General features: G+C 39.4%; 1 protein-coding gene across 2 annotated transcripts in view; it reads left to right on the top strand.

Annotated features, from left to right (window-relative positions):
- The window catches only part of GGNBP2 (gametogenetin binding protein 2), an 18,547-nt gene extending 4,043 nt beyond the window's left edge, over positions 1-14,504 (top strand). The window contains exons 3-14 of one of the 2 annotated variants that reach the window (XM_080357311.1): positions 726-806; positions 2,734-2,987; positions 3,952-4,050; positions 6,384-6,497; positions 8,150-8,359; positions 9,332-9,506; positions 10,981-11,175; positions 11,819-11,969; positions 12,144-12,269; positions 12,351-12,502; positions 12,905-13,153; positions 13,848-14,504. In XM_080357311.1, coding sequence (XP_080213437.1) covers positions 726-806; positions 2,734-2,987; positions 3,952-4,050; positions 6,384-6,497; positions 8,150-8,359; positions 9,332-9,506; positions 10,981-11,175; positions 11,819-11,969; positions 12,144-12,269; positions 12,351-12,502; positions 12,905-13,153; positions 13,848-14,051 — 2,010 coding nt within the window. In that variant the 3' untranslated portion in view covers positions 14,052-14,504. The remainder of the gene's footprint in view (positions 1-725; positions 807-2,733; positions 2,988-3,951; positions 4,051-6,383; positions 6,498-8,149; positions 8,360-9,331; positions 9,507-10,980; positions 11,176-11,818; positions 11,970-12,143; positions 12,270-12,350; positions 12,503-12,904; positions 13,154-13,847) is intronic. The other variant, XM_080357310.1, reaches the window with a different exon arrangement.

Raw genomic sequence — 14,504 nt, 5'->3', positions numbered from 1 at the left:
TACTCATTTTTCTAGTTGGTTTCATTTATTTCCACAGTTGCAAAGTTGGATTTTTGACTGAAAATTATTCTACCGATTTCCTCCCTCCTCCAAGAAATCACTGTCTTTGTTGCTCAGTAATTGGAAGAGAAATATTAATTACTTACGAGTAATTGCATTGTTCTGTAGGCTTAACATTTTACTTTCAGCCTCTTGAGAGTTGCAGCTGCAATCGTACAAAACAAAGTATACCTTGGAGTACCTCGTTGGGTTAATATGGTTTTAAATTAGCCTTTGAAAGAGTCGACTCGGTCATTAAGCTGTTGTGACTGTTTCTTCATAGCTTTATAAATAGAGTTAGGCTGTTGGATCAATTTGGATCTCACTGTAGTAAAGTACGTTGGGCTTATTTTTGGGGATTTTTTAATGAAACAGAGTCTCAAGTCATGTAGACAGAGTAAATACTCATGTTCCACTTAGCAACTTTTGCTTTCTCTGTAACAGCTATTTGAGTTGCCATTTATAAACTGCCTTTAGGACATTATATTAGTGAAACATTTAGTTAATTTGCTGAAACATTCACTATGTTAAACTGTTACTTTTATCCTTTCCCAAGCTTCCGATAGTTACGTGAAAAGTATGAGGATTTAACGTAATTCCTGCCTTATTTTCCCCAAAAAAGTAAAATAAACTGATGCTCTGTGCTTGACTTTTTTCTGAAAGCTTTTTTTTCCTCTCTTACATAGATGGTGATGGAATTTCCTGATAACGTGCTAAACCTTGATGGACATCAGAATAACAGTGCGCAGCTAAAACAGTTCATTCAGGTAAATACATCCTTTGGTTTTTAAGGCAGCCACATATCAGATCTTGCTTTCCTTAGACTTGTGCTTTTGCTTCTCAGGGAGATTCTCACTCCTGGAATGACTTCAGATGCATCAGCATGTATATGTGATTATGTCTCGGTACCAAAGTACAACAGGAGCATTCGGTTTCTGTACTTAACAGGATTTATACATTGTTATCATGTCAGGAGGCAATTGCTGCATATCTAGTTAGAACTGATATGTGTCTTCTGGTCACTGCCAGTTTTATACTACATGGAAACTACAGTTTCTAAATACATTTTGATTTTTTTCTAAACAGTTCTGAACTGCTTGTTCAAGTGGAAGTGTGCGTTGCTTAAGATCAAGTTCTTATGATTAGTACCAGACCAAGATAAAGTTAATGTGCCAGTTTATAGATTATACACAGTTGAATAGGGAGAGATGGTTTTGTGGTGCCCCTGAAGCTTTAATTACAGAAACTTATCTGCTTATCTCTGGTAAATAACTGTAGCACTGTAGCACCTGTAGTAACTAAAAAATTGTGCCATTTGATGTCCAAAGGAGCGGGTCAGGTTGCTGATACGCAGCTTGCGTGTCTTCATTCGTGTTTTGCCAGCAGCAGTTCAGACATATGCTGCATATAAAGCATAGCTGTGTTGTGAAAATAGCTCATTCCTGCTGTTGCCGTGACTAGTACTATTAATTACAGGAAAGAGGATTATTGCAGAGTGATATCACTTGTCAGATTATTTAACGTGCCTGCCTTGAAGAGCACAAACATTAAATGTTGTCTGATAATAGCTTTACTCTTCATAACATGTATTACATAAAATGAGCTGAAAGTATTTTCTCTTTTCAATTGATGTATTTACACGTTCCAAGGGACTGATTAGTTTCACCATGATGTGCGGTCTTCTCTTTCTCTCCCCAGAAGTTGTGACAAGTCATTTCTACAGTAGGTGTGTTTAAGTGGCGTGATGTGGCAATAATACAGAAAATACCATCATGGCAAAATATTCCCCATATAGATACAGCTATGCTTACAAAGCTGTACTTTGTATAACCGGGGAAAAATGTCAACGAATACACCGACAGGACTCTGCTTTTACAGATTATGTTGGAAAATGCCAGTAGTTCTGATAATCCAAGCGCAGATGTGTTGACTGGTGTGCGAGGAAGGGGCTCTCACTCTGTGTAGCTGTGCTACCACCAGTTCAGTGCTGGTGAAGTCCAAGTTAGTGATTTAACAGTTAGAAGAAGAAATAGAAGGGCATGTGCTTTTTGTGTGTTTGTGTGCCTGGATGTGTTTGACAGAGGAACCAGGAGAAGCTCCTAAAATTGTTTATTGACGTAAGAAATATTAGGTGGTGTTCTCTTTAATGTTCTATTATTAGCACACATTGAATGTTTGCTACTGAAGTGAAATGTTTCACCCTGAATAGCAATGCGTGCTTTTTTTTAATTGATTTCAGGTGTCAGAATTGTAATGTGAAATGGCATTTCAGCCTTCCAGGAAAAATATTGCTAAATTGTCTTGGTCTGAACAGAGCAAGTTTGTTGTGAGATTTCCACATATGCTGTTGGGTGTCCAGGAATTTTCATTTCTATGTGCTAAAGATAAAATAAGTGTGAGTAGAAGATGAAAACTTGCAGAGTTGTATGTGAGACCCTTTACTAAAACATCTGTGCTGAGGTGGAGAGAAAAAAGGCTTTCCTGCCAAGGACAGGAAGCTGTGCCATTTGGTAGGAGGCAGCATTTACTGGTTTGAGTAGCAGGAGGAAGGAACACGAGGAGAAAAATATTAGCTTCCTTGCAGAGGGTAAACTGTAGGACTCAAAGCAGGATTGCTCCTATGATATTAGCAATTGTGGTTTTGTTTGTGGTTTTATTTATCTTTTAATTATTTAATTTCTTGTTCTCTTTTAGAGACATAGCATGCTTAAACAGCAGGATCTAAACATCGCCATGATGGTGACATCGCGTGAAGTCTTGAGTGCACTTTCTCAGCTGGTCCCGTGTGTTGGCTGTCGCCGGAGCGTGGAACGGCTCTTTTCTCAGCTTGTCGAGTCTGGAAATCCAGCGCTTGAGCCCCTGACAGTAGGGCCGAAGGGGGTTCTTTCTGTGACTCGGAGCTGTATGACTGATGCAAAGAAGCTTTACACACTGTTTTATGTGCATGGGTAAGTGTCTTGGAACTGCTCAGGTTATTCTTATGGGGGAAAAGGCAGGCCAGCTTCTGTGCACCCGACTCTGCTTTCTCGGTGATACTCAGTTGTCAGAAGTTTGAATCTTACAGCACATACTTGTCTTTTACAGCCACGTTAAACTAGTTATTGCCTAAACTGAGAAAAAACAAACCGGAAAGACCTAATCTTTCATATCATCAGTTGCAGTGCAGTGGCTGCAATTGAAATATACCTTTATGAAATTGTTTAGTCATGAATCTGAAATGAGCACTGTGGGTTTTTCATGATCTCTGGAAAAAGTGTGTTTCTTCGCCCCACTGCTTTGCACGTAAAAAATAAAATCATAAAAATATTAACACCTTCCCCCCAAAAAAACTTTCTACTCTTGAGTAGAAAGGTAACGCTGAGAAAGCGAAACCTTCTGGGTTTGGCAGCACAATAAATATTCTCGGTCTCAGTGCCATTTGTTTCCCAGCTGTCGGCGGCCCAAGCAGCGGCTGCTCCCCGCTGTGTGCCTTGGCCTTCCCGCTGGCTTCAGCTTCTTATTGCTCCCGTTAGCCAGGCCAGTGAGAAGCAGGAAAGGTTAGTGCAGGACTGCGGATATTGAGATTTGGAAGGTGAGGTAGGGTGACTCGATACAGGGGTCTTAGTGGTTCCCCTTGCTTTTGAAATGGATGTTGTTGCTCGAGGTCTGGTACTTAGGAAGTTACGCAATAGCTTTTCAGATGTGGGTTATGGTCTTGCTTGCTAGGATTTGTCTGGAAAATCTATACTGTGTTTTCCTTGTGTACTGCAGGATTGTGTGTCCTAAGAAGTAAAAATTTGGGACAGGAAGAAAGTTTTAGATTTCGTGTTCATCAGCATACTTGTTTCTGATACATGAGCTGAATCAATCCCTTTAAAATTTCTCTGGATCACCATGTTTTCAGAATACTGAGTTACATTTTTTTTTCCATAGGTCCAAACTGAATGATATGATTGATGCAATTCCGAAAAGTAAGAAGAACAAGAGATGTCAGCTACACTCCCTGGACACACACAAACCAAAACCTTTGGGGTAAGTTTGTATGAAAATATCCATGCTTAATTTCAAAACCAGTTGCCCAAATGCAGCTTTACCATTACAGACCAGTGCCCTCTGACATGCTTGTCACATCTTGTCTGACATAACTTGGCATATATTCTGCTCAGGGCATGGATGGCTCCTGCATTGTGATAAAAACAATGCTCTGCAAAGACAAACTGGGTTTTGTGCTCTACACCAAAATGATTGTTCAGCAGTTTTTGTCACATTGAGGTGAAAGGGTACATACTGAACAAATATACATCATTTTGCTTGGGATTCTTAGAAATGCCCCGTGCGACTGTTAATAAAGGGCTTTATTGTGGCTGAGCTGCAAGGTTAAACCTAAAACTCTGTAAAATGTATTTTCTCAAAATGTGACAACGTGTTTTGAATACCAGTGAAAAAGATGCATCTACTCCTCTGTCTTGAAATGGTTTATTCCAACTGGTTAACCAGAAAAACACTCCCTGTACATCTCTTGTGGATTTGGGTTTTTTTCTTATTTGTGGGGTGTTTTTTGTATATTTTCTTTTTTTAAATGATGACTGATAAATTAGACTACTATGCTTAGTTGACCTTTTTTAGTCAGTGTGTTCTGCTTCTTGTTAAGCATACAACCTGGGAAAGTTCGGCCATGGTTTCCAGTTACAGGATATGTATTTTTCTATGCAGAGTTGAGTCTCTTTGGGTTTAGCTAAATCCCCTGAAATGTGGAATTTGACACTTGATTTTTACTTGTGCTGCTTGAGGACAGTGGTAGCTAATCATTATCTCCTATTACATTTTGGTTACAGACAGGCCTTTCATGTAATTAGTTGAAAGCTTATGTTACACAAGCAAAAGATCATAGGGGTATATATTTTTAATATAAAGTAAATTCAGAGCATTGTGAAAATGTGGGGGTTTATTTTGAGTGCTGGAAGCTTAATAGGGAGTATATGGAAAAGCAGTATTTAAATATATTGAGAGTAAAGCTTTCAGCTTTATCTGACAATATGGTGTGTGGACAATGAGTGTCGTTTCCTAAAGAAACATGACTTGCACTCTGCTTGCTCAGTTGATACCTGTTTGTATCAGGGTGTATCAGTACCGATATTTCTCCAAATAAATCTGCCACTTGAAGTGGAAACAAATATGCTCACACAGTAGATGTAGGGGCATCAAATAGAGTTGTCTTACAGAACAAACGTTCTTTATCAACTTAAAGCTTCTGCTTGACTTCATTACAAAGAAGTTCTCCAGATGAGTTGCATCTGTTAGGCATTTTGTACACACAAAAAAGGGCTTTGATTTGTAGTGGTGTGTTTAATTATCCAAGTTGCGTAACTAGGTAAACTGCTTGAGAGGTATATGGCATCTGCTGTTTCACTCTGCCTGCTTTATGGCTACTCGGTGCCATTCGGGGCTACGGAGCATTTTAACTTCTCATAAATAAGCCGTATGATCTGGCAAAGTGTACATAAATAGTCTTGAGGAGCTAATTATTAAATAGGAGTGCCTCTTCCCCTGCTCTCCTGCGCTGTTGTATCCACACACGAGCTTAAACAGAAATGACTGTTCTGATAAAATGTCAAGTGCAGACAAGCCTGTAAGTCAACATGACTTGCTATTTAAAGTTTGTTCTGTCCTCTATAAGCGTAGTTTTAACATATTCAAATGTGTGGTGTCAAGTTGTTTGGGTTTCTTTTTTCAAAAACAAATTTTGGAAATGTAACGTAGGGTGTTTTATGGTTTCTTATGGTGGTAGATGTGTAGAAGTTTGGGCTTTCTTGTTTTGCTTTTTTCCTTTTTCTTTTAGTAAGTTGTCATATGAAATTTAATCTGCCAGGAGTATTAAAACTTGCATATGCTTATATTTAAGGCAATATTCTGAAAAATTACTGCTGGCTTTCAGTTGTAACTTTAAGAAGTTGTTATGAATCTGGGTTTATAAACATGGACACCAAAATTTGTATCTCCTGTATGGGCCTGACTTTAGTGGAAGTTAAGACTTAGCCTGTAAAGGATTCAAAGTAAATTAAGGAACACAGTAGCATTTACGTAGCATTTGTTTAGGAAAAATAATATGGTATAGGTTTAAAAAAATGTTTTTTAATACTATGTGACAGTGAAGGGAGCAGTAACACACTCAGTACAGAGAAAATAAGTGCAGATAAGAAAAATAGTGAAGACAGCAGGAAGGAAGAGAGCAAGTGTAGCATCACTTTCCACTGTGGACCTTTCCAGGGAGCAGTCAGGTAAACTAACGGTGCTTTATTTTGCGTCTTTTCTAAAGCACTAACAGGGTAATGTACAGCCTTTGTTCCTTCTGCTATTTTTTTCAGGGGTTGTTGGATGGATGTGTGGGAGCTCATGTCCCAGGAGTGCAGGGATGAAGTAGTTTTAATTGACTCTAGTTGTCTTCTAGAAACGTTAGAAACCTATCTACGAAAACACAGGTATGTTAAAAGAACAAAGACGCCTGCATTTTGAGGAACACACGCTGCGTTGTTTTGTGAATCAAAGTGTACGTAGAGTTCACACGATGTTTAAAAGTGTAGAGGATTCTCCTCAAACTTTAAATCTGAGCTTCGTGGCGATGGAACGTTGCCAGACTGCACTGCGACAGGTGATGAGACTGAGATGGTGAAATAGTCTTTGTTTTACATGTTGTTCCGGGTTATTGTCGGGGAAATGCAGAGACCTCCAATGAAGTCATAACTGCTTGTCTCAATTTTTTGAGTCAGGATTAAATTCTGATTGACAACTTGATGTATTAAAGCTCTGCATATTCTTTCATTCTCTGACAAACAGCCTACTCTGTTTGGGACTATGTCTTCTTTTAGGCTTGTGGGGAGCATGTGTGGTTTCAAAATAAAGTGAACTAAATGAATACAAGCAGATTTGGGGCTTGTAAATCACTGGTTTAAACCAGTTGTTTACGACTTAGTAGCGCTAGTGCTATTAGGTGTCTCTTTCAGGGAAAAAACAGGCCACTAAATTATTGTTGCATGTGTACGGTAGCTACCAAGCTGATTAAAAAGTTTTAATTTCCAGTAGTCTCAAGGTTCTGATACAAACTGTGAGAGCACAGGTGGGTGTGGGGGCGGTGGTCGTGTGGAAATAACACTTTGGAAACAAAATAACTTTAATCTCCTGTGACATTAAACACGGTGATGGCAGCGGTCCTGATGCTAACCTGCAATAATATTGCTGTTTTCTTTCCTTTCACCACAGAAACTAGCCAGTTATCATAGTTGTATCAAACATCCAAATATGTTTGACTTAGTCTTGTCAAGTGACTCGACAAACTAGGAAAGGGAAAAACACCATCCAGAGATGGCCTGAAGAGCCAGCTTTTCGAGCTGAAATGTGAGCAGCTTGTCTGACTTGCATTTTTAAAACAATACAGCAAGAGGTTTTATACCTTCTTGAAGATTACTTCCTCTTATAAAACAGAATGATCTTAATTTGGTCGTATTTTAATGATAACAGACTTCATAACTGTTCTCAGATTAGTGGTCTGAGCTATCACAGGTTTAAATCAAATACGTTGTGTTTAAATAAACCTTCTTTGGCTATCAGTGCGGTAATCTTAATAATTTAAAGTATGTTTAAAGGTGCTTGTACTGGAAACAACACTCTGATACAGCAGGCAACAAAGGAAACTTGTTTTTTCTTATTGCTTATCACTCACTTGAGTATACTTTAAATAATTGCTGTAGCGTAACTTGGAGTGTGCTACTTGAGGAGAATTTTGCCTGACTTGCACTAATGATTCACTTTGTTCACTATTAGATTTCGGATTTTTTTAAGAAATACAGAATTGCATATCCATATAGGAATTTCTCCATGTTAACAACTAGCCTGATTTGTACCCTAGAGCATGAAGCATCCAGACTTGTAATATACGATAGGTAGTATAGTACGTATAGTAAACTTATGTGGCTTGCAGCCAAAGCCTTACTATTTTACCATTTGAAGTAACATAAACCCTATGTGACCTAGTTTAAATATAGCATGCACTATTAAATAACTCTGTATGTTATAACTTAGACTAAGCGGGTCAACATTTCTGCTTGACTAAGAATTCTGTTCTGTTTTAACACAGGTTTTGCACTGACTGCAAAAATAAAGTACTTCGGGCGTACAATATTCTCATTGGTGAGCTGGACTGCAGCAAAGAAAAGGGCTACTGCGCCGCGCTTTATGAGGGTTTGCGCTGCTGTCCCCATGAACGGCACATACACGTATGCTGTGAAACAGATTTCATCGCACACCTCTTGGGTCGGGCTGAACCAGAGTTCGCAGGAGGGTATGAGTATGTAATTTGCTAGAGTGGGCTATCTAGCGCTTTGCTTCTTTATTTTATTACGGAATGTGTTTTGCAAAAGTGATTTTTGCCTCCTTGCTGCATAAGAAACTTCTGGATGTAAATATTTGTCTTGAAGTAGACTTTGAAGATAGTGCTTCGAAGTAGTGAAGATTTGATATGTGCTCTTGCCTTTAAAGTGCATTCAGCTCTGAAGGCAAGACTGAAAGAAATTGCCAAATGTCTTCTAGTTCATTTGTTCCCTCCCTAGGGCTGCCTGCTTTTCCATTGAGGTGTTCGAAATATGTGAAATAGAAAGAGCCTTGGTTGACAGTTCTACCAAATGACAAGTGTTCAATTTAGTTTTGTCACCATTTGTGTGTTATAGTAATTTCTGAACCTGTTCTAGCATCTTAAAATCTTCCAATGAAAAATACATTTCTGAGTCCAATATCTTTAGAACTGTTTGATTAGGAAGGTAAATCCTTTTATAAAGATTTTGCCTGAGTAGATACAGATTAATACTGAAATCTTTTTACTTTGTATGGTAAGTAATATATAAACTTCTATGTGTATTTATTCAGTTTCAGTTAACTGATGTGCAAACGTCTAGGAAGCTGAAATATTTGCTGTATGAACTAAATACAAGCTCTAGGAAACAAAAGAATGGCTGCATCTCTTTGGCATTAAAACTCTGCTGGTCCTTCCTAGCAGCACTTTGAGAAGTGGTGGGTTGGAAGGCACAGCACAGCAGAACCAGCCGTGCACAGGTTAACGAGTCAGGAGTGTAGTGGTGCTTTTGACCTGGTCCTTTCTATTTTGCATCTGCATGCAGCACAGCAGAACTTGATTTAAAAAGCTGTTTGTGCAAACTTAGCTTCAGTTGTACGTACAGAAAATCCATCATTGAAGTGCATTGATCTCTTGGTAGACTTCCAGCTGCTTTAACCGTACTGTACTTTGGTTCGACTCTTCCTTTAGACGAAGAGAAAGGCATGCTAAGACAATAGACATAGCCCAAGAAGAAGTTTTGACCTGCCTGGGTATTCATCTTTATGAAAGATTACACCGAATCTGGCAGAAGTTGCGAGCTGAGGAACAAACGTGGCAGATGCTTTTTTACCTAGGTGTTGATGCTTTACGCAAGAGCTTTGAGGTAAAAATCAAATTTTATCTAACTTGTTTGAATTGCTGTAGTGACTGTGTGTGTTTTCACTAAAATGATCTTTCTGCTTTCTACTAATGTTGGGCTGGAAGGAGCTTCAAGGGTGTTGCATTCAATGCCGTGTTCCCTGTGGGCAGCAGTTGTGAAATACTAGTGCATGGCACAACCGAGTCGCGTTCCGACGGGAAGTCTCCCGGAACGTAAAAGGTTGAGGCTTGCTTTTAATTTCCAAACTGCATATTACAGTACGAGAGATCTGTGTTTTTAATTCACAGAGGAGGTTTTGCTACCTGGTAGCGTTTAAAGTAGCTCTGGCTGCAACAGTTTTTATTTTGACTTATTAGTAAAAATGGAGGATGTGCTTTTGAATTACAAACACAACTGCTTATTCTTGCATACAAGTGCGCTCTAATCCTGTGGGAACTTGCACTTCAGAGGGAACTCCATGCGTTCCTTTAACGTATGCCAGTAGTATACTTGCCCTTCGGCATGACACAGATCCTTTTGCTTCTGTTTATCATCCATTCATAATGACTGTTGTCTCTAAAAACTTGTAAAACATCAGAGGAGGAAGAACAAAATCAATTTGGGAAAGATCACAGAGGGATGCTAATGCAGTTAGTTGGTTGGTTGTTTCAAAGACTTGCAATGCTATGGAAGTGACACTGGACTGTGTGTGCTCTGGCATTTTTGTTAAGTTTCGTCTAGGTGTTTTAACCTGGTAATGTATGGCGTTGAAAATGCATTTACATCATTAAACTCGGGTAATTATACTGGTATGCGAGGTTGGCTATGAATTTGAAATACAGATCTGTTATTTCTTTTTATGGAGTCCTTTTCTAAGGTGAGTGGGAACTGTAATGTTTCATTTTGGCTTCAGGAGTTCCCAGAGTGATGTGAAACCTGCCCCTCTGGCCCTCGCTGAACATGTTTTCACCTCTGCAGGAGCACTGATCCAGAATAATTTACTAGTTTAACTATATTTGTGTCACTTTCTATGTAGACGTGCCATTGTGATATTTCTTCTAAATTTAGTGTTAAGGAGCACATTTAGATACTTGCTATATTTTGAGATATGCCTACACTTCAGAAACCGGATTGCCTAGAAAATCGGTTCGATTTTTCACTGGTTAACCTGGACAAAAAACTGCAGGAATTCTGTAGCAGTAGCTCTAATGTGCTGTTGTGTTAAATAATCAGAGTATTTACCGTGTAAACACAGGTCCAAATTGCAAATCTGGGCTGTAAGTTAAATGCAGCGCTCCCTCTTTACACGCTTCTTCCCCAGCAATGGAAATTTAGTGACTAAATCTGGATGGGCATTTTTCTTCTGTAGCTGATAGTTGTCTTGCTGTGACTTTATAATAAATAGTCTTTACCAGCTATTTTCCTCCTCCTTTTTTTTATAAAAGTAAAAGTTGAATTGTGTTAACATCTATAAATAGATCTAACCTCTTATAAACAGATGGCTGTGGAAAAAGTACAGGGTATTAGTCGATTGGAACAGCTATGTGAAGAATTTTCAGAAGAAGAAAGAGTGCGGGAGCTTAAACAAGAGAAGAAGCGGCAGAAACGAAAGAACAGACGGAAAAATAAGTGTGTGTGTGAGATCCCTGCTCCTCTGCCGGCACCAGAAGAGAAGGAGCTGAGTCAAGCCAAGGTGAACATGAGAGCTGGGCTTAAGGAACAGGAGTTCTGACCTGGTGCTCACGCATCAGGTCACTGTTCCATGTTAGAATTCTTGAGAGGTTCTAGCTTTGTTTCAGTTTTGGGAACTGGTTTTTGATCACTGGTGGAACTGAATGCTTTTTCAGATTAGTACAGTCTTTTATAAAGTAGTTGTCTGGAACTCCGTAGCTTTTGGGGTTTGGTTTTGGTGGGTTGTCTTTTGTTGTGGGTTGTTTTGGTTTGGTGTGTTTTGTTGGGTTTTTAAATCCTAAATCTAGGGGGTCAGGTTATGCTAGAATATTTTCAACTATTGGTTCATAAAGATCACTTAGAATATGGGAATTCAAATGCTAGTTGCAGACAATTACCGTTCGATTTTGGGAAAGGGGAAAGCTCTAATTGACTAAGTGCAATTACTGTTCTGTTGATGGGACTTACTGAGCGAACTGTAGGTTATTGTGGGGAAAGTCGGTGTGTGTTTTTGTTGTCTTGTACTTCTGCAGAACTATAAGCAGTGCTGTGGCTGTTATCAGCCAGCGTCAGCTGTTTTTCCTTGTGGAAGGAGAATCCTTGATGAAGACGCTGGCTGAGCTGCTTGCAGTCCTTGCGAATGTTCTTTTTGTTTTTGTTTTAAGGAAAATTCAAACTTCACGGAAAGTAGCTGCAAAGCCTGTGGTAGCACCGAAGAAGCAAACAATTGTGTAGAAGTAATTGTTACTAACGACAGCACTTCTTGCACTTGTCCTACTAGTGGTAACCTATTAGGTTCACCTAAAATCAAGAAAGGTAGGTTGAATGACGTTATTCTTAATTTCTAAAAACATGTAGGATTTGTGGGATAAACAGTGCTCAGCTGTTTGTAAAAATAACTTTTTTTTAATAATTCTTCCTTGTTAGAGGCATAATTAAAGAATACGCAACAGCTGCTATAGCTTACCGTAACTTTTCCCTTTGTCTCAGGTTTATCTCCGCATTGTAACGGCAGCGATTGCGGCTACTCGTCCAGCATGGAGGGCAGTGAAACGGGGTCTCGAGAGGGATCGGATGTGGCCTGCACTGAAGGCATTTGCAACCACGATGAAAACGGTGGGTTTGGTAACAACGTCGTGTTGGTTTAGTGTCCACAAAACTTAAGTATGTGAGAAGAAAATGAGCCGTGTTTTGCAGGAGATGACTCGTGTGTCCATCGCTGCGACGACAAAGAGGAGGATGGAGATAGCTGTGTGGAGTGTTGGGCTAACTCAGAAGAGAATAACACAAAAGGCAAAAACAAAAAGAAGAAAAAGAAAAGTAAAACTTTGAAGTGCGAGAATGAACACGTAAGGAGCACAGCTATTCCAGAATGCTGCTTGAAATGCAGACATTTCGAAGTAGTTACAAAGCTATTTCAAATTTCAACTGTGACTAATCCTGAGACTGGTGTAATGTGGATCTTCTGTTATCTCTCCATCCAAATTTTGAAATCAAGGTCCTTCCTTGAATCGGTTGTGGCAGGAGGAATCTCTTCTCTCCCGTGTTCCTCAGCATGTGCACTTCTGCGCACTCTCAATGAATTAACATACTATCCCCCCTCCTCCCCAGGCGCGCACACAGACATAAATATATATCCTTGTCTCTTTTTGAACTTTTTCCTTTCCTCTTTCCCCCTGCATCCACGTAAAACTGGGATGTTTCATGTTTAACACTGCAGGTTGTTCATTACAGGCTGTTTTCCGTTTTAGATTCAGAAACTTGGAAGCTGTATGGCAGATTCAGGGAGCAGAGAGACCTCAGGAAACATCATGCACACAGAGTTTCATCGCGACAAGACCAAAGACACACATGCTGAAAGCCGCTGTAGCTCAGAAAAAAGCGGGCAGCCGTTGCCTTGGTTTGAGCATATGAAAAATGTGTCACAGTTTGCAGAACCGACAGAAATGTCACTTATTCCTGATACTGGAAAAGGTGCCAAGAGCTTAGTGGAACTCCTTGTAAGTAACCACTTGATTTGAGTTTTAGGTTGTAGCATGCTGCTTTAAATCCCCGGGATTGAGGATGGCGTTTGGAACTCAAATCCCAGTGAAGAGCAGTTAGAAGAGAATGTAATTGAGGCCAAGATGCGTAGCTGACTCCCTCAGTGTTCAGTTTGTTTGCTTTTGCGTGTTCTCTGTAAAGTGTGTAACTCAGACGCTTTGCAGAGGAGGAGAAATTGCCTGTCACTGGAATGCAAGTGACAGAACTTGTATTATAAGTATTCATTATCAAGGATCGTATTATTCCGTAAAATGAAGTGTGCATTATTGTTGCCGTCGTGCCTCAAATATTACTTCCCACTACAGGCTCCTTGGACAGTTTTGTTCTCTCCCTTCCCCTTGCTTTACATCTCTTTTCCTTTCTTTTTCCTTTTAAAACCCCCGATAAACCCATCCTCTTTCAGTGGAAGCCTCTTAGAGTGCAAGCCTTATTCTGTTAGATTTTGTGACTGTATGGGCTGCCTCTTACCCAAAAAATAGCAGAGCTTTGTGTGTGATTGGAGTGACTGGATTAGCCAGCAGAGCCTCGTGCTGTTGTGACACGAAGGCCACGTCGTTCTTCAGAGCAACTGTGACGATGGGTACGATTTGGGACACGTTCTGCCTGGGAAGGGCAACGCCTGAGTTCTTACGTGCCTGTTTTCATTTGTAGGATGAGTCTGAATGCACTTCTGATGAGGAAATCTTTATCTCACAAGATGAAATCCAGTCCTTCATGGCAAACAACAAGTCTTTTTACAGCAATAGAGAACAATACCGACAGCATCTGAAGGAGAAATTTAATAAATACTGCCGCTTAAACGATCACAAGAGGCCAATTTGTAATGGTTGGTTGACAACGGCTGGAGCGAACTAAACACAATAAAATAGCTCTGTCTTTCACTGAAATTCTCAAGATGACTACTGCGCCTTCTCTTTCAAAAACTTAATTTAGTGACTTATGGCAAAATTTTATCTTAAATTAATGTGATTCTTTTTTTTTCTTGTTTTTTTGGGGGAGGCTGGTGGAGGTGATTTCATTAATTTTGTTCTTTCTTCAGGCTTGTATCTTTAGTTGAGTAGCTGTGCAAGCCTCTCTTATAATTTAAGCCATCTCTTTTCATTAAATGTTTCTCTTACTGTGAGACTTACAAAAAGCAAACCTAGTGGCAAAGTAATGTTGTACCTATAATTCTGTACAGAATGACAATGAGCTGAATATAAGATTTTACAAAGTAGACATCCATTCGCAAAATGTTTTGGATGTAATATGTTAAAGCGCAATGTGCAAAATTTAAATAAAGAATATTTATTAATATGCATAGTAAAA

Source organism: Nesoenas mayeri (assembly GCF_963082525.1).
Source record: "Nesoenas mayeri genome assembly, chromosome: 20".
Lineage (NCBI taxonomy): Eukaryota > Metazoa > Chordata > Aves > Columbiformes > Columbidae > Nesoenas > Nesoenas mayeri.
Note: the sequence above shows the minus strand (reverse complement) of the source record. Positions and strands in the feature narration are given on the sequence as shown.